The sequence below is a fragment of the Momordica charantia genome, assembly GCF_013281855.1.
Source record: "Momordica charantia cultivar OHB3-1 chromosome 9 unlocalized genomic scaffold, Mcharantia_2.0 BLBB01000009.1, whole genome shotgun sequence".
In the NCBI taxonomy this organism is placed as follows: Eukaryota; Viridiplantae; Streptophyta; class Magnoliopsida; order Cucurbitales; family Cucurbitaceae; genus Momordica; species Momordica charantia.
This window is the reverse complement of record NW_028275167.1, coordinates 25,857,197-25,877,013: the sequence shown is the minus strand read 5'-3', so window position 1 is coordinate 25,877,013 and position 19,817 is coordinate 25,857,197. Positions and strand designations below refer to the sequence as shown.

Sequence of the window (19,817 nt, the reverse complement as noted above, 5' to 3'; positions counted from 1 at the left end):
ATTCAATTTTGAGTTATAATATTCTCTCTCCAGGGTATATCGCTGGTAGGAAAGAAAAAATAATTTGTAAAAAATATATATGTATATGTTTTTGATAGGAAACTTAAGAGATGTATTAATCACAAAAAAGAACAGCTAGGCAAGGGGTAGAATTTGTAAAAAATAATCAAGAGGACAAGACATCAATCATCATCTTAGACTAAAAAAGAATTTGTAATTACTAAAAGGAAACAACTCCTTCAATACAACTATTCTAGAGGCACTCTGAGCTGTAAGGAGTGTTAGATGATTATCTGACTCCTAGAATAGATAGCAGTGTGCTGTTTACACCTAAGGTTGCCTGTAGAAACAGCTGTTTGGAATGATGAGTTATCTTATTTTCTAGATATAACAATTTGCACCATTTTCAATTATATTAATTTGACCTTATTGATGTATATAGTCTGGTAAATCCATGTTCTGTCTTTAAGGAATTTAATGGTCACCTTGAATCCAAGTTTGTAGGTACTTCTTAAGTTCAATGCTTCAGAAATAATTTTTATTGAACCAATTGATGTTTTAACACATGTTCTGATTTTGAAGGATATCTGAGTATATTTTTCTGTCTTTATTCATGAATATTTTATTCATTTTGTTCTAATCTGGATTCTTAGATATAGCAATATGCATTATTTTCTTTTATATTCAATTTTGACCTTATTCAAGATACAAAAAAATCTGATAAATCAGATTTTTTTTTTAGGGATGTAATATTTGAACAGATGTTCTGATCTTGAAGGATTTCTGAATATAATTTGATGTCTTCATTCACTCATTTATATTTATTTTGTTCAGTGGTTACTATATTTACCTTTTTTTTTGGTGTATTTCTTAAGCATAAATAAAGTTATTCAATAATCTCTCTTTCAGGTATGTTTTGGATTCTGGTATTGCTGCACCTCTCACTTTATCCATGCTTCAGGTGATGTATCAGTTTTGGATTGATTTATTATTCTTAAAATTTTAAAATAGCGTACCTTTTTCCAGTTAAGGTCATTTTAACATTATTTTTGTTTTTTTTTATAGGAAATGCTTAGTTCTCCAAGGTCGACATGCAGAGTTCGTGCATTTGATTTAATCCTGAACCTTGGCGTTCATGCTCACTTATTAGAACCTATTGTGTTGGATGAAAATTCTACGATTGAAGAAGAGTATTCTCAAGAATCATATCTTACGGAAGAATCCCAATTTAATTCACAGGGGAAGAAAAATCCTGATTCTCCTAACAATATCAGTGCAACTTCATCTATTAACAAATTTGAATCTTGGATTCTTAACATCTTGTGTGAGATTCTGCTTCTTCTCGTCCAGGTATGTATGATATTTCATGCTTTTGCTAAAAGAGAGAAGAAGTCTTTCTTCTCTTCAATTGTATAGCTCAGGCAAAATTTTCCACTTCAGCTTCTTTGAAAAATCTGGCAAAAAGGTTGCTTCTGATTTCTGCTGGTAATTTGAAAAACCAAGAATGTTCAGGAAAAAATGTAGTACTTCCAAAAAGAAAGAAAGGTCAAAGGTGCTTTATCAAATGCAATAAATTCTATTTTGGGAAATTTGGCTGGAAAGAAACCACAGAAATTTCATTGGGGACGATAGGAGTGTTAGTCATTTTATGGGAGTATTCTTTTTTATTCTTCCTCTTGGAGCTCTTTACACAAACCTTTTTAATTACAATCTCTCTTCCATTACCGCCAACTAGAGAGATTATTTTGTAACTCCCATGGTCCTTTGTTTCTACTTTTAAATAATATTCCAATGAAATTAAACAGTTCCTTTTTTTTAAAGAAAAAGAAATCCCATCAGAGTAGCTATTACTTTCGCTTTCCAATGTTTGGACAATTGAAAGTTATTAGTTTGCATAAGGCTGACCAAAGGTAGAACTTGATCTTTTTCGGTTAGCTTATTCACAGATGCTTATTTGAGGGGTTGAGGATTCCCTTTCTATTTTGGAAGGAAGTTGAGTATAGATTTGCAAGTCAAGTCCCTGGGTCATTTTCGCCTTTTCTTTTTTCTGGATAATTGTGGGAATCTGGACTTGTTGCGAACCTTGACTAATTCTATGACACAACTGACTTACCCTACAGCACTAGAGGTCAAAAAATTAGTAGGCTCTTATGTCATTAGGAATCATGTTTAAACCCATGATTTCAAAGACATCTGACTTTACAACTTGTGCATTTGAACATGGAGCCAACCCATAGCTTGCTTCACCAAACCATTCAACATCCATCTTCGAGTGTCTTTCTTGAAGAACAGTATGCCAAAAAATCTTTATATTATTGACTTTACACCTGTACATCCCTATCAAGAAAATCCTTCTGAAAGACAGCCTATCTTCCATCAGTAGCATTTAAGAATCCTCCTTTCTTGGTCGATGGTCTTCCAAAAAATGAACCCAATTTCCTTCTTCTACCTCGAACAAAACATTTCTTTCAAAGATATTATAACCTTTGTCAATGGCATACCAAGAGCTCTTCATGCTAGCATAAGGGGTAAATTTAGTAGTAAATCCCTTCTATATGACAAAGCAACTTCATTGAAGAGTGAAAAGTTCAATGAGAAACACATGTCTAATCTAACTCAGTTTTTACCTTATGTACCGTGTTTCCGAATTGTAAATCCCATGAATTCTCTTATTAAAAAAAAAAAAAAATATCCTGCATGTTGCACTCCACTGTTGCATGGAAGATTCATATTTGTTATTTCTATTATGGTCTAGACCACAACGTGAATGAGATTACGTATCTTAGCAGATAACTAGTCACAGGTAATTAAATAAATAACTAAATGAACAACTGGAGACAAAAAGCTAAAAGCTAAGGTTAGTCGAGGAATAAAAAATACATTTACTATTTAAAAAAGGACAATGAAGAGGTGATGAGAGAGGATAGGCCGATCGAGAAAGAGATTGTCTCTTTCTTTTCTGGTCTCGATGCTCCTCCCCATTCCCTAGACCCTTCTTTGAAGGTTTGGATTGGGGTCCCATTTCTGACTGGAATAACAAAACTCTAAAAGCCCCTCTCACTATTGCTTTCTTTCAAGATAGTTGGGAATGGATTGATGTGGCTCTTTGGAAGGTTTTCAGTGAATTTCATGAGAGGGGGATTATTGATGCCTCAATGAATGGAACTTGTCTTTGTCTTATCCCTAGAAAGAAGGAAGCCAAAATGGTCAGGGATTTCAGATCAATTACTCCAATGACGAGTATTTATAAGATTATTGCTAAACATTGGTGAATATATTGAGAAAAGTCTTTATTACGATTTCTAATTCACAAGGGTCTGTTGAGGGAAGGCAAAACTTGGACCAAGTGTTGGTGGCCAATGAGAGGAATCAGGGAGTGGTCTTCAAGATTGATTTTCAAAAATCGATCATGTTGATGGGGACTTTTTGGATAAGGTGCTTTCGAAGAAAGGGTTTGGATTCAAATGAGACCTTGGATGTGGAGTCGTATAAGAACAGTTGACTACTCCATCCTAGTCAACGAGACTTAGAGGTAAGATTTTTGTTTCTAGAGGTTATTGGCAAGGCGATCCCCAGTCCCTTTTTCTCTTTAATATACTGGTCTCAAATGGAGTGGAGAAGGGTGTTATTGAGGATTTTAAGGTGGAAAGGGATAGTACACATATTTCTCATCTCTAGTTTGCAGATGACGTTCTCTCATTCAGCTTCAGGAAAGGTCCTTTGTTAATATTAATGGTCTTCTTTCATTCTTTAATTCTATTTCGAGCCTTAAGATTAGTAGAGGAAAAAGTTTGGACTTGAGAATCAATTGTGATTCTTAGAAACTGGACACGTGGGCTTCTTCGGTGGGTTGTGAGGTGAGTAGAAGGTTTGAGAAATTCATGACGAATTTGCTACGAGAAGGAGTTGATGAATGAGAGCTTTCATTCTTCGAGTCTATTTCGAGCCTTAAGATTAGTAGAGGAAAAAGTTCGGTCTTGAGAATCAATCGTGATTCTTAGAAACTAGACACATGGGCTTCTTCGGTAGGTTGTGAGGTAAGTGGAAGGTTTGAGAAACTCATGACGAATTTCCTATGAGAAGGAGTTGATGAAGGAAGCTCCCATTTGATTAGGTGAGAGACTGTTTCTTCGGTGCTTTGTTTTCTCGTTTATATCATCTTTCAATAAGTGGTTGCATTCGGTGGCTTGTAATACCTTCCTCAGGTTTTAACTTATCTCTTTTGTTAGGCTTCCTCAGGTTTCAAATGGGTCCAAGGAGGAGTGACGTTTGTTTTTGGGCCCCCAACCCTTTGCGGGATTTTTCTTGTAGACTCTGCTACAAATCATATGCAATCCTTTGTCCCCTCCTCTCTTAGGAAGGTTAAGATCCCATAGAAGGTTAAATTCTTTGCTCGACATATTTTGCAGGGGAGAGTTAACACCTTGAACCATATTTATTGGCATTTCTCTTTGGTGTATTTGTATAAGCACGCATAAGAGGATCTTGATTATATTCCTTGGGAGTGTTCTTTTGCTCAGGATTTATGGAGTTGCTATGCATTGGCTTTTGTGATCTTGTGAGTTCGTAATACGGATTGTTGTTCTATGTTAGAGGAGGTTCTTCATTCTCTTTCCTTTAGAGATAGAGTTCTTTGGCAGACTTGTTTTTTGCTACTTTTATGAGGTTTATGGATGGAGAGAAATGGTATAATTTTTAGAGGGAAGAGGTTTAGGTGTGAGAGCTTGTTAGATTTAATACCTCTTTATGGGCCTCGATTCTAAACCGTTTTGCAATTATGAGCAGGTTTTATTCATTTAGAGTGTTGTGCAGGCCTATTTTTTTCTATGCCCTTCTTGTTCTTCTTTCATTATTCTCAATGAAAGCGTGGTTTATCATAAAAAGAAAAAATGAAAAAAGAAATTCTTTTAGATTGTTGTTTTTTTATTAGTCAAGACTCTTTTTGTTGTATTTCCTTGTATTTGCTTTCATGTTTGTTAATGAAAAGTTTGTTTCTCATAAAAAAAGAAAAGGAAAAAACTAAATGAGGGATAAATGAGGGACTCATTATTTGATTAGCAGGGAACTCTTTGGCCAAGTTTGTGTGAAGGTTATTTCTTAGAAAGATTTGTATTTTTATGAAGGGCAAAAGTGTGGGCATTGTAAAAAATTTTAATGGCTGATGTTTAACCACAATTTTTTCTCATGACTGAAAAGCTCATTCTGATAACCATTATTTTTTCAATATCTAAAAATCTATTTTGTGATTACAGATTGAAGAAAAGGAAGAATCTGTCTGGACATCTGCTTTGAGCTGCTTACTTTATTTTGTTTGTGATAGAGGCAGACTCAGGAGAAGCCGACTGAAGGGTCTTGACATAAGGGTGAGTTATTATTTGTTTCTTCTTGCCTCAGAAGTTTTTGTAGTCAAATAGTTACACTGGGCAAATCTGTAATATTTTATCATGGATTTTCTCCAAGTATCGTCTCTTTCTGACGGGTAACATCTTCTTTAAAGAAGAGAAGCAATATACAAAAAGAAGAAGAAATAAGACATTCTACTCTCTCCAGTAGTAAAGAGACTTACAAAATAGCTCTCTGGTTTATATTCTGAAGTTTTTTTATTTATTCATTTTGTTTATATTCTGAAGTTTTTTTATTTATTCATTTTCTCTAAAAAATCTCTCTGGCTAATTTTCAACAATGAAAATCTGGGTGTTTTCCCCGATCTGTCTCATTTAATGGGCACGATGGGAAGATAATGTTGATTACTCCTTTAGAATAGATGATGAAAATATATTTTGCACAGAATATATAGACTAGAGATGAGAGGATTAGACCAAGGAATTCAACCTCACCGATGGGTTAAATGAACAGCCTGTGCTAAAAAATGGTTTTGCTTTCGGTTCTTATAGAAAAGGCTTAGCTGATATGTAAGCCATGTAGTTTTCGTGCAAATCATATCTTCTTTTCCTGTGGCAAATACATTGGGCACTTCCCCTACTCTCTCGAGATTTTTAAACCTGTTATGCTTCTGCCCGTTTGGCCTATTGGCAAGAGTGAAGTGTACATTGTAATAGTGCTATTCTTAGATTTTTCTCTTCTTATCTTTAATTTGACTGCCTTATCGATAACACGGCATCATGCTTTATTTTCTTTCTTTCTTCCTTCTTCAGGTTATTAAGGCGTTCCTAGAAACTAGCAGAAGAAATTCTTGGGCTGAAATAGTTCATTGCAGGCTTATTTGCCTGTTAACGAATATGTTTTATCAAGTCCCTGAGAGTTCCACAGAGAATGAGTCAAGTCCCATATTTCTTATAGATCAGGTGGATCTGGTTGGAGGAACTAAGTTTATTTTCCTTGAGGTATACTATTTTGTTTACAGTTCAGCAGCATAAATTGATAAGACCGGTGCATATAGAATAGAGATATGGTCCTGATATTTGATATGGAATCATGATAATGATTTGAAATTGGAGGCGTACGCTAGTTATGTTATTTGCATTGGTCATGGCTATGAGGATTGCCTGTTTTATCATCAATATTTCTCCAAACAACTTCCATGGAAGAAATTATGAGAAACTTCAGTTATACGTAACTGCTAAAAATCTCGTTATTACATCCATTTTTTCCTTTGGGAAGCTTATTATTATATACCTCAGCGATTATTTGATATATTCCCCGTGTAAAATCCTTAAGGTAGTTCCCAGTTTGTGGTATGTTGAATTGTTTGACTAGTATATTGGCAGTCTTAGTTCATTTTTAATTCTCCAGAAGATTAAAAGTGGCATTAATTCCTTTACTTGCCTAAGGATAAAAAAACCACACCAATATAGTATACTAGATCATATGTTAATGTTTCTAATATTTAGGATGATGATATTTTCATTACTGCTCAGAAGTGCTCAGAAGTTATCTGGCTGTGCTCAGAAGTTATCTGGTTATGCTAATATTCAGTATTTTTCTTATGCAGTATACTCTAGCAAACTCAAGAGAAGAACGGAGAAATCTCTTTCTGGTGCTTTTTGATTATGTTTTGTATCAAATAAATGATTCTTGCATCACAACAGGAGTTATGGAATATGGTGATGATGAGATACAACCCCTTGCAGCCCTGTTCACTCTTGCCAATGCACCTGAGGCTCTTTACATCTCAGTTAAGCTTGGAGTGGAAGGTGTTGGAGAGATCTTGAGAGCGTCTATCTCATCAGCATTGTCTAGATATCCTAATAGTGAGCGACTAAATATGGTAAGGACTCATTTAAATTTGTTAATGTAGGGTGTGTCAACTTGCATGGTCAAAAAACAGTGAGGACTCATTTCAATTTGTTAATGTAGGGTGTGTCAACTTGCTTGGTCAAAAAGCAGTTTCTAATTGGTTCGAGTTATAATTTTTTTCTGGAATCGTGGTGGCAGCTTGGCATATATATCCTTAGCAATTTCTACTCCCCCTCAAAATATCTCTTTCTACCTGAAATTCTTTCAAATCTAATATGAGATGGATGAGGAAACGTAATATGACTGGAATTATGGGTGGAACTATTATTTTTCCCATCCTTTCTTTAAACAGTTGTGATGAAATATCCATTTTATTTATTTCCTGTATCTTCACTCCTATGGGAGTTTGTATCTTTGAACAATCTTGTTCATTTTCATTTATCAATGAAAAGTTCGTATCTTGTTCCAAAAAAAAAAAAAGAAATATCCATTTTCAGTTGTGGGGACGTGGAATCCAAATACAAAGAAACATTTATTAATCTCGTCTAAGAGTAACTATTTTAGAAAGAAAGAGATATCTTAGTGCAACATTTATAATTAAGCTTGGTTGAACCTTGCATAGGGGTAATTTGTTACTAAATATTAAAGTTCGATGATGGTTTCAACTTTTGATTGTTCATATTTTTTTGCAGCTCTTGGAGAACATAATGGAGAAATTTAATACAATAATCAAATCGTTTACGCATTTGGACAAGGAGTTCTCTCATATGATACAGATAACCAAATCTCTCAAGCTTTTTGATAGCATTCAAGGTTCAGTACTAAGAAATGGCGTTAGCATGAAATCCAAACTATCATGGGCCACTCTGCATTCCCTTCTTCACTCAGAGAGAATTGCTTATCGTCAAAATGGCTATGTCTGGCTAGGGGATCTTCTTTTTGAAGAAATAACTGGTGAAAGGGATGAAAGCATGTGGACAAATGTGAAAAGATTACAGCAGAGAATTGCATACGCTGGTGTAAATGATTATTCAACTACTTCAGATGTACCCATTTCTATCTGGCTTATGTGTGGACTTTTGAAGTCAAAACACAACTTCATTAGATGGGGCTTTCTATTTGTAGTAGAAAGACTTCTTATGGGATGCAAATTTTTGTTGAATGAGAATGAATGGCGAAATTCTGGCAGCAATGATCTCGGGCAGGCACCCAAAGATAGCCGTCTTGAGAAAGCTAATGCAGTGATAGACATAATGTGCAGTGCTCTTTTCCTGGTCTTCCAGATAAATGAAACAGATCGCATCAACATTTTAAAGGTACTTCGTTAATGATATGAACATATTGCCAGAAAATTCTCTTTATTCTACCTATTAAAGTCGTGGAATTGAGAAACTGAAAAACAATAGATAAAGACACCTGTGGAACCTCAGACATCGATGATGTTAGGCTACTATGTGTTTACTCAATCTTCTTTATAATCTCACGAATGATTTTATTTTTTGTTTTTGTATTATTATTAGATGTAATATGCTTTTAAGATTTACAATCGTTTCTTATCTGTACCATTTCTGGTCTTGTTGGAGCATCAAAAAGTCTAAAAGAAGAGATGAGTCTATTTCTATTGTATAATCTATGTCCTATCATACCAGCAGGTCTATTTCTACAGTTTAATCCGTGGTATAATTTCTTAGCATAATAGCACTAATGCACTGGATCCCACTATAACTCCAGAGTTGAGCGTTAAAAAAATCTTTCTTCTTAATTTTGCTTTTTATTTAGTATTTCATGTTTATGATGCTCATGGAATATAGATAGATATTTGTTTGATGCACTGTTTTATGAGCCATATGCTGAGCGACGGAATCTCCCTTCCATCATTTTTATCTGGTATTTAACTCGTTGCTATTCCTGAACAGATGTGTGACATACTCTTCTCTCAATTATGCTTGAGAGTACCACAAGCTTCTGACTTACCAATTGGAGATGAAATGCACCGTGGCAGAGTTATGGACTATTCAGGTGAAAGTAAAACCATAGGGGCCCGTGAATTTGAAGCTACATTCGACAGCAATTACTTTGGTGAGCTAAAGGAGGATAAAAGCAGATATAGTAAAAATTACAACAATCCTCTCGACCATGAGACAGCCTCCATGGCAGCACTACTACTCCAAGGACAGACTATTGTCCCCATGCAGTTGATTTCACATGTCCCTGCTGCTCTTTTCTACTGGCCCTTGATTCAACTTGCTGGAGCAGCAACAGACAACATTGCTTTGGGTGTTGCTGTTGGAAGCCAAGCGAGAGGGAACCACCCAGGTGCTGCCTCTGACATACGGGCAGCGCTACTATTACTCCTGATCGCTAAGTGCAGTTCTGATTCATCTGCTTTCCAAGAAGTGGACGGGGAACAATTCTTCAGGTGATCTCTCATTGTTCTCTCTCTTTCTCTCTCTCTCTCTCTCTCTCTCTCTCTCCCTTCCTGAATCTGCATTCAATGGGTGCCGGTGGATGTTATAAAGAGTTGCTTTCTTGGGTTTTTACAGAGAGCTTCTAGATGATACAGATTCAAGGGTGGCTTATTACTCTTCAGCCTTTCTTTTGAAGGCAAGGATATCCCTTTTGTTAATGATTTAAAATTTCTTCAGAATGCGAAGTATATTTGTATGAAATTTCAAATTTCTTTTTCTGTTTGTTAATTATTACAAATTTTTTGGTATTCAGCGTATGATGACAGAGAAACCTGAAAAGTACCAATACATGCTTCAGAGTCTTGTAATTAAAGCTCAGCAGGTGATGTTTTCGCATTTTTTGTCAATTACAGATTCTGATTTGATAAATGCATCTGCAGACAATTCGTTAATATATTTGCATTAGTCAATCACATCATCTCTACTATTCTGACTGGGCATAAACAAAGTTTTGTTTGATTTACCAAATGATTTATGGGAGATGGAGAAGAAAGAATTGGGGTTTTACACTAGACATGCCCTTTAGTTATCCTTTTTTTTTAATGGATTTGTTACATCTTGGAGATTGTAGGTTTCATATATAATTTTCAGCTAGTTTTTGCTCGCATTTCATCTACTTTCTGTTTAGTAGATACTTCGATTATGCTGCTGGCTTAATCTCTTTGTATGTGTTTTTTTCATTTTAAAGTAGAAGCATGACTTGTATTACAATAGAAAGAGCATATAAGAAAAGGGAGGGAAAGTAGAAACCCAACTGTCACTCTCACAATTTGGGAGATTACTAAATGCTCTCCAGTCAGCCACATGAAGAGGGGGTTGGGGATTTGGGGTTCTCTCTGGTAGTGAAAGTCCCCAGAAAGAGGAAAAAAAAGGGATAAAATTATTTTAAAAAAAAGAAGAAGAAGAAGAAGAAGATTATATCCTTGCTTGCTTTCACATCTCTTTTTCTTTTGTTTATAACATTAACTTGTTTATAAAGAATATATATAATTAGAATCTAGATAATAAATTAAATCTACATCACATATCATAAAGTCCATTTCCACTTACTTAACATAGTCATTGGCTTCTAAGATTTTATATTCCAGTTGACGCATGCCAAATGTCCCCTCAAGTCTCATAATATTGCTGAAATTGCATTTAGCCAAGATAATCTCTTCATTTGATATCTAAGCTCGAATTGCTAACATGCTTGTTTTCTGCTCTCGCCATGCAGAGCAATAATGAGAAGCTGTTGGAAAATCCATACCTTCAGATGCGTGGTATACTTAAGCTGGCAAATGATATGGGCATTGAATTGTGATTAAATTTCATTTTCTGGAATCATTCTCTTCTTGACATGGATACATTTCATTCTGCGGGGTGCTTGGAAAAGTACTGATACCCATGGTGTTCAATCACTCACTTTATTTTCCATGTTTGGAACATATGAAGAAATGTGCCGAAGTGTACATGACAGAGCTCGTCTACTCATGAGGGAACTTAATTTAGATCAAGCTAGGAGACTGACCATCCGTTGAGAAAGGCAATAGCGATACAACGAGATGATCTTGTTCATTAGATTATTCCGGTTTTTGTCTTGCCGCTGTACAGTTGGTTCTTTTAAATCAGCCATCAACTCTGTGATTTTTCTTTGCCAAGCACGCACAAGGATGGTGAGCTAATTTGATGACTCGGCCTGCAGATTAACTGTTGTAGAGATCCCACCTCGGCTATGCCAATTAACTTTTCTTGCCAAGTATACGTCGAGGACAGGGCAACTAAGGCATTCGGGAAAACCTTTTAGATTACTCCATCGGTTGATTTGTTTGCCTCATTATGCCACAGGTCACTGGAGATGGAAGTTTTGATATTTACATCAGGTACTACCTACAACCTTTTTCAATTTAAATACCATCTCTATGTGTTGGATTTTCTCATATTGTAAATATTCGTTAGTAAATATTAGTTGCCAATACATGATCTTTAATATCTTTATTTTTCCTTATTTTGTAACTGAGTTTTTCTCCCTATTTCTAATGAGGTGACACATATGAAAGAATATTATTATTCTGTCAAATTTAAAATGGTATTAGAACGGTATTAGGGTAAGAGATTTTGAGTTCGAACTTCTATAATTTTTTTTTCCGCCACAATTAATATTGATAATATTTGTTTGGTCTTATGCTAATTTTCAAGTTCACGGGTGAGAAGGAATGTTAGAATATAAAAAATAATTAAATTCACCGTAACTTATCAGCTTAAGCTTTTGGATTCAATTATTTGAAACTATGCTTCTCTTATTTGCTTTCTTTTTCCAAATGAATACTATAAGAAATCTATCACATTATAGACTCATATACGTTGATTGAATCTGATACTTCTTTTTCCAGTTGTTGCACTGATACATCTTCTTTTTGGTGGAAACAGCTGTATGTTGTGTATAATGTTTTTCGGACGACTTGCAAGTGAAACTTGAGAAGATTCATTTCATTTGTACAGAACCACATTACCCTCCAACAAAGCCTTCTTCTGTTTTTGTCATTCCTGAAGGCAATCTTTAACCATGTTTCTCCTTTTTTTCATCTTTTTTCCTGGAATCTTCTTTGTTATTCCAAGTCTGTAAAGTCAGCTTTGAGTGATGGAGAAAATATCAGTTCTTCAAAATGGTATCCTCCACATGGCTCACAAGTCTCATTTTTCCAGAGCATTGCTTGCAGGTGTCCAATATTTTTAGGACATTAAACTGCCTGCTTTCCTGGTATGGGTTTTTCTGGAAGCTATCTTCGTGATAACAGTAATCTTTTTGTGCTCATCTTTTACACAGGCATGGTTCTTTTGGTGATCTGAAATCTCCATTTTGTTTTGTTGTCTTTATATCTGAAACTCTAGTGTTGTGTGGCTGCTGAAAATCTTACCTTATAATTTTCCTTTTGTTTGTGTAGAGAAGAAGATGATAATTTTGTTTTTAGTAGATACTCTATTGCCATGCTGATGTAGTTTAGGTCGGATTTATGAATCAAGAAATGGAAGAATTCAGGTGATCATTTTGCTTAAAATCATTTAATAACCCTTTTCCATTTTAGTTTTCTATTTTCTAGAAATTAAGTTTGTTTTTACCTCTAATGGGCTGTCCAAATGGCAATGGTTTGAGATCTCTTGGTTATACTAACTTAAAGATTTTATATTCGAACCTTTTGGTGAGTTTAATATCAAAAAAAAAATTTTACGTCTCCCGAGTCTCGATTTGGAGGTGGGCGGGGGTCTCCCTTTGTATAGGGGAGTAAAGTTTCGACTTCCAGTTACCTAAAAAATTATGCTTGTTTTTGTATAATTTTTATTGGTAAGTTTTTCACCTCTATTGAAAACATATTTGAAATCTGAGTTAAATTTTACTCCTTTTGATTTTTAAAATTCGGACTAAATTTTGAAAATGTTTATAAAAACTAAATAACAAAAACGAGTGAAAGTAGGGTTTCTGAACTTGACTGACTTTTTTTAAGAGATTTGTTTGTATTCTTAAATCTGTCAGAAATTTTGACTGGGTAACGTCAATACAGATTTAAAAGGAAATGAGTTAGCTTTAAAAAATATATTTATTTTTGTTTTTATGGTGACAAACAATTAATTTAAATATAGAACAAGTATTTTAGAGAAACATAAGAAGTTAAAAAGAATAATATTACATTTTTAGTATTTTTAATGCGAAATTACATCCATTTTGAAGCAAAATGAAGAGGAATTTGTTCTTTTATGTGCAAATACTTTCCTTCAAAGTTAGAAAATTTATATGTAACATTTCTTTATGCTATGGTTTTTGTAACTCAGAGCTTTGCAGAGGTATTTTGAAAATTGATATTCCATTATACCATAAAAAGTTAATAGAGAAAACATGTACATAATACAAGACTATCATGTGAACATTATCGAAATAATTAAGTATTTTGAAAATCTTTCCCATATAAGTATATTTTTAATAAGCGGAAAATAAAATGTTCTAAACTAGGTTCTAGTCTCGAGATTTTACATAAAAACTAGTTTAACTTATACTGTTAATTTTTCATTTAAGATATTAATAGGTATCAAATTCATTTGGAAACTTGACATCTAACCTACATTGTGGTTTAAAGACTTGTTTATGTAAATACCCATTCATTAAACAAACAAACAAACAACATCAAATTTAGCTTTTGACAAATAATTTCCCAAAAATTAATAATAACGATTATAATTAATTTTTCATGCATAGGTCTGGGTACTAAAATTGAATAATTCAAACTTTAATACAGAATATGAAATAATTAAAAGAAATTAAGAGTATTTTAAACCCTGAAAAAATAAATTCATAATTTGACTTCGTTTTGTGTATGGAGATGTAAAAAAAAAGTACACAAATTGGGAAGTTTTCTATGGGCTTATGGGTAAATTCATATTTTAAGCGATGGAAGTGCTCATATTTTGTCTGTTTCTTCTTTGCGCTTTAGTGTAGTAATGACCAAATTAAAAATAATTAATTAAATAAAAAAAAACTTCTAAACTTTGCCCTTATTTTGATGATGTCCTCATTCTTTCCAAAACTTGAATACTACTATTCATGTTTATAAAGATTTCAAAAATATATTTTTAACATTACGATTTAAGTAGATTTCTACGTTAATTATTACGTTGTTGTTACATATTCTATTACATAAACTTTTTGTTCAAAAAACAAAAAGATATTTGTTCTATTTCTAAATTGTTTATGATAGGTGATCCGATGATAGAAGTATTTTTTATTAAATTCTAAAAAAAATTTATTAATTAAATGATCATTGATATATATATCCAACAAGGAGTTGCGAAGACTAAAAATGTTATACTTAAACAAAAGTTTTTTTTTTTTTTTAATTTAGCCTAAAGAAAAGATAAAAGGAGTAAGTATCAAGTGAAGGCGAGTGTAGGATTAGAAAGAGTGAGTTCATTTTCGTAAAAGAAAGCGCTCGCGTATACATGCGTCTTCGAACGGTCCCAATCGGCCAATCCCCGCGCGAAATCATAGTATCAGTTTTGATCTCTCTCTTCTCTCTCTCTCTCTCTCTCTCTCTCTCTCTCTCTCTCTCTCTCTCCGCTCCATGTCGCCGACGACTTCCTGAGCTTCGTTAAGGTCATCCATCTCTGCTCTCTCTCGTCGTCTCTTTGTCTGATCTTTTGACGGAGGTATCGTTTAATTTTGTAGAAGAACTCATTTTTCTGTTCTGGGTCCAGAAGGGAATCAAATTTCGTTAAACAATACTGGAAACCGATGGCTGCACCACCGGCAAGGGCTCGTGCTGATTACGATTACCTCATTAAGCTTTTGCTTATTGGCGATAGCGGTATATATGTGCCCTACCCTACCCTACCCTCGTTTTTTTTTTAGTTTTTAATTTGAAATGGGAATGGGAATGGGAATGTAAGTTGCTGTTGGAGATCTGATGAATGGGTTGTGTGTAGTGTGGCACGGAATTTGTTTACATCAATGTGATTTCGGTTCTTCTTGTTTCGGTGGGAGTTAATTTATTGCATGTTCTCGGTTTTTGTTTGGACCTTTTGATTTGGAAATGGTCGATTCTTGTCGATCTCTCCCCCTATCCAGGATTTTTTTTTGGGTTCAAATTTGTGGTTCTGTTTGCAACATCGTCGTGTACCTGTTAAGAGGGGCCGTGATCTTTTGACGTTCAATGTGGGTGGGATTATCCTTAGAGAACTAGAAATTTTTCTGTTCTCTCTATTTATTTTTCAATATGAGGAGGGTGGTTGTTGGGATCGCCCTTCGAAAACCATACTGTTTTTTTTATTTAAATCTTAAAGTATTGCGCATGATAGTTGAGTTTTATGCAAAAATCGTGGTTATTTTTCATGGTAATAGACTGATATTTTTCGTTAGTGCCTCTGCCTCTCCATATGTTTAGTTTGAAGCATTGTATATGCAATATGTTACTCTCACTGCCTCTTGCTGAGTTAAGTGCTTTATTTGTTTAGAGCTAGTAGACCTCTAGAAAAGTCAAGTTTATCTTCTATTCAAGAATAGCAAGTTTAATTATACGAGTCCCATGGAAATTGTGCGATAGATTTATGAGCCCATCACTTTGGCATACTAGTAGTCTTCACGTAAGCCATTTCCGTTCAATTTTTTTGCAGGTGTGGGAAAGAGTTGTCTGCTTCTGCGTTTTTCTGATGGTTCTTTCACAACCAGTTTTATCACCACAATTGGGTTTGTAATCTGTGTACCCTTGAAGCTTGCCCATTAAACGTTTTAGCGTTGTATAAATTTGAATACATTCAAAAGGTGTAGTAAGGGTCATAGGCTCATAGGTGGGACTATTAGCTGAAAATAAGGTACAGGAGTGTTTGGAACGATTATAGTTTATCAGATAGCTGGTTTGACATTTTCATGTACTGGTAATCATTTGTATGGTATTGATTGATATGCGTAACAGCGTAAGAAATTCCATATGTTATCTAAGAACTTATAGTTTGGAAGCTATATACAAGTGCGTTTCTTTAATATCAGCCATATACATCTTATGGCAGTATTGATTTTAAGATAAGAACCATTGATCTTGATGGGAAGAGAATTAAGTTGCAAATTTGGGATACGGCTGGCCAGGAGCGTTTTCGGACTATCACAACAGGTTTGTATCTGATATTTGATATTATTTCTCCTAGATATTGTAATTGGACAGATGCCTCCTCTGTGAAAGTGAATTTTGTATTATTTGAATGTAGAGAGGAAATCAGGGATAATTTTACCCTTCTTACATGTAATTGGTGGTGTCTCTCCAAAGTTCTCTGTAACCATTCATGCTTTTTTATTTTACGCTGTTGGAAAAAGTTTTGGAATAAATCTTGAAGCTGGAAGCTCAAAATTTTTTAAAAATAATTTGATTCATTTAGGTATGTTCACTTATTTTGATGTTTATTTTGACATCAAACATTTCAAGTTTTTCAATTTAGTAAAGAAAGGGATTATTCCTGTTAGTATCAAGGTCCACGTGCTTCTAAGTTTTGTTACGAGATATGGAAAGAGAAGTGTTAGTGAGTAACTCGCTTCTACAACTCCCTGAAACCAATTTTTGTTACAAGTTTAGTGAAGTGAAAACTTTATTCTGTCTATAACTTTGATGATTATCGTCCTGTAGCTTACTATCGTGGAGCCATGGGTATTTTGCTGGTGTATGATGTCACTGACGAGTCATCTTTCAACAGTGAGTTATTTTATTGTCTATTTATAATGTATTTGATCTGCAATTGCTCTGCTCATCTGTTTACATAATAAATCTTTGACCTTGATGGATTCATGGTTCATTCTGTCTATTCAAGTTCATATTTGTCTAACTTGTCAAATTTGTTTATATAACCATCAATTTTCGGTTAGGGGTACAAGTGGGTCGGTTATTTGTCAAAACTTATACCAATTTAACCTATTAGTTTAATAAAACTGAAAATTTTGATGCAGAAACTTACCTTTTGGACTAAAATGGCCAATCACCAAACTGACCAAAATTGGACTGAACCAACCGTTTAATTTTTAGTTATATTTATGTATCAAACTGAACTGATTGAGACAATACCAACTCAGTTTTTGTTGGGGTATTTTTGGGTTATTGAACTTGCACCCCTAGCTTCGGTCCCTCATCACTTCTACAGCTATCTTATTTGCATCTATTATAAAGTTTACTCTTTTCTTACTCAGACATTAGGAATTGGATTCGCAATATTGAACAGCATGCATCTGATAATGTGAACAAGATACTAGTAGGAAACAAGGCTGATATGGATGAAAGTAAAAGGGTAAGCATTTTTTATGGCTCAACTTCTCTCGACCTTTGTTTTTCTTAGTGCTCGGCACCGAATAATTACAAGTTCAAGAAGCTAAATGTAACTTCACTTTGAAGCTTATACTCAGTTTTAAAATATCAGTTGATGTTATCTTTTGTTTACCTTGTATCTCTCTTTTTGTTTTGTCACAGGCTGTGCCTACTTCAAAAGGTCAAGCTCTTGCTGATGAGTATAATATCAAATTCTTCGAAACCGTAAGTCTGAAATGCCTCAAGATCGCTTATAATTAGAATCCTTTTAGTATTTATTTATTGGTGCTTCTTAGTACTTGCATTCAAAGAATATTTCCTGCAGAGTGCCAAGACAAACCTGAATGTAGAGGAGGTTTTCTTTTCCATTGCCAGGGACATTAAGCAAAGGCTTGCAGACACAGATTCAAAGGCGGAGGTATTTGCTGTTTGTTTCTATTTCTGAATTACTTTGAATTTCCATTTGTTATCACTAAATAAATCCATAATGTGGATGGGATCTCTGTGTAATCCAGCCTCAAACAATCAAGATAAACAAGCCAGATGGAGCAGCCGGTGATGGTCAAGCAGCCCAAAAGTCAGCTTGCTGTGGCTCCTAATATGGTACTAGGAAATTGAACCAATTGAAAGAGCGATAACGCTCTTCATACCGTGGTGGTGGTGCCTCCCGGGAACGAAACCAAATCTGGTTAGATTGTGGTGGGCTAGTTCATCTATCATCCCGATTGTCGCTTCTGTGAATCATCATCATCATCAGTCTGTGTGTTGAATGTTCTTTTTTGTTCCTCTATTTTGGCAAAAGACAGTCTGATCTTTCCCTTTTTCTTCTTATTTTTATATATTGGAGGTTGGGATTTAGGACTGGTTCAATTATTTTACATGTGTTGGTTTGGTGTAGATAGATAATCAGGATTTTTAAAGCTTCTTCTTCCTTTACTATGAAAAGGAAGAATGATGGTCTCTGCTCTGCTGCATCACTTGCTCTGTAATCCGGATTATAAGACCCTTTTAACACTCTACTCTAATTGCAATTATTGATATTTTGTTAACTCTTGGAATGGAACGATGTTGATTCGTAAGTTCTTGCAATTCATTTTCTTTCGAGTTCAACATGTGGGGGATTCAAACCTTCAACTTTTTTATCAATAATATATGCTTTAATCAGTTGAGTTATGTACCTGTTTTTTAGTACAACAATTTGGGGATATGGGGATCGAACTTTCGATCTCGAAAGAAGTATATGTCAATTATCGTTGAGTTATGTTCATGTTAGCTGTTGAGCTATGCATTACTCGGGTAATTTGCATTTTTGTTATACTGTTTGCTATAAAACACGGACACGGCAAAAAAGGAGTGTCTGTGTCGGACACGGATATGTCCGGACACGCTCCGGACACGTGTCCGACACGCAATTTAAAGTGTCCGAATATTAAATTTTTTATTTTAATTTCAGACACGTGGGGACACGTTTTGGACACGGGAGGGACACGCCAGATAAAAAAATATTGTTTCCTTAGCCCAATTTTTGGAAGTCCAAGAAGTTTGGCTGAAATCTCAAAAACTTAAACTACAAAAAAAAAAACCCTAAAATGCTACCTAGTGACCCACCCTTCTGTTTGTGTGAGTTAAATAAAATAAGCTCTATTCTTACTTCCTCTTTTTCCTAATTATGACAACTTCGATCCAATAATTAAATTCAAATCCTTTTCTAGGATTTTTTTAGTGGATTACATTTACTATTTTTATGCTTTTTAGTGGGTACATCTTTAACCCAATAAATTTACTTGACATTTATGTTTTTTAGTGAAGTATATTTAGCATTTTTATGTTAAATTTACCTATATCCTAAAAAAAATAATAAATAAATAACGTATCACCAACGTGTCCGTGTCCTAATTTTTTAGAAGTTGACGTATCGCCGTGTCCTGTCCGTGTCCGTGCTTCTCAGACTGTTTGGAAGTATAGTTTGAAAATTAATGAGAACTACCATTAGGATTTTCCAATTATATTTTGGAAGTTAAAAGCTTAAGATATTGACATGTATATGTTTTCTTTGTTTAGCTTTACTTTTAAAAATATTTTTGAAATCTTGGTCAATTTTTGAAACAAATTGTAGATTTTTGAAATTTTGCCTATGACTTCAAAAGTAAATTAAGATTAAAAAAATAAGAAAAAAAGAGTTGATGAATTAGAATAAAGTTTATGAACGGAAGATGAAGTAAAAATGTTATGAAATAAGCTTTAGTTCTAGTAAGGTATGTTTATGAAAAAACTTATTTTGATTTCAAGTTATATATAAATAATAAAAGATAATAAAGAAGCAAGTGATTTAAATTTTTTTTTA

General features: G+C 34.2%; 2 protein-coding genes across 4 annotated transcripts in view; both read left to right on the top strand.

Moving 5' to 3' along the window:
• Window positions 1-12,521, top strand: part of LOC111010161 (uncharacterized) — a 33,475-nt gene extending 20,954 nt beyond the window's left edge. Inside the window, exons 8-18 of the mRNA XM_022283501.2 lie at window positions 910-961; window positions 1,066-1,350; window positions 5,253-5,363; window positions 6,156-6,344; window positions 6,953-7,228; window positions 7,890-8,513; window positions 9,114-9,616; window positions 9,741-9,801; window positions 9,919-9,987; window positions 10,882-11,527; window positions 12,075-12,521. Coding sequence (XP_022139193.2) covers window positions 910-961; window positions 1,066-1,350; window positions 5,253-5,363; window positions 6,156-6,344; window positions 6,953-7,228; window positions 7,890-8,513; window positions 9,114-9,616; window positions 9,741-9,801; window positions 9,919-9,987; window positions 10,882-10,968 — 2,257 coding nt within the window. The 3' untranslated portion in view covers window positions 10,969-11,527; window positions 12,075-12,521. The remainder of the gene's footprint in view (window positions 1-909; window positions 962-1,065; window positions 1,351-5,252; window positions 5,364-6,155; window positions 6,345-6,952; window positions 7,229-7,889; window positions 8,514-9,113; window positions 9,617-9,740; window positions 9,802-9,918; window positions 9,988-10,881; window positions 11,528-12,074) is intronic.
• A 2,106-nt stretch (window positions 12,522-14,627) lies between these two features.
• Window positions 14,628-18,522, top strand: LOC111010124 (ras-related protein RABE1c). Of its 3 annotated transcripts, none has more exons than XM_022283455.2 (9): window positions 14,628-14,787; window positions 14,889-14,998; window positions 15,804-15,876; window positions 16,197-16,297; window positions 16,805-16,870; window positions 17,359-17,456; window positions 17,636-17,698; window positions 17,799-17,891; window positions 17,989-18,522. In XM_022283455.2, exons 2-9 carry the CDS (start codon window positions 14,926-14,928, stop codon window positions 18,070-18,072), a joined length of 651 nt encoding a protein of 216 aa, XP_022139147.1. In that variant the 5' UTR covers window positions 14,628-14,787; window positions 14,889-14,925; the 3' UTR covers window positions 18,073-18,522. The 3 variants fall into 3 exon arrangements, with proteins under 3 accessions (XP_022139147.1, XP_022139146.1, XP_022139148.1); XM_022283454.2 differs by having other exon boundaries at window positions 14,643-14,787; window positions 14,860-14,998; XM_022283456.2 differs by having other exon boundaries at window positions 14,648-14,787; window positions 14,892-14,998.
• The last annotated feature ends 1,295 nt before the right edge of the window (window positions 18,523-19,817 follow it).

What these genes read in the sequence shown, in the direction of transcription:
- LOC111010124 (XM_022283455.2), top strand. Translation starts at nt 14,926, where the DNA reads ATGGCTGCACCACCGGCAAGGGCTCGTGCTGATTACGATTACCTCATT. An exon ending in TGACGAGTCATCTTTCAACA is followed by an intron (nt 16,871 to 17,358) that starts GTGAGTTATTTT and finishes TTTCTTACTCAG; the next exon opens with ACATTAGGAATTGGATTCGC. An exon ending in ATATCAAATTCTTCGAAACC is followed by an intron (nt 17,699 to 17,798) that starts GTAAGTCTGAAA and finishes TATTTCCTGCAG; the next exon opens with AGTGCCAAGACAAACCTGAA.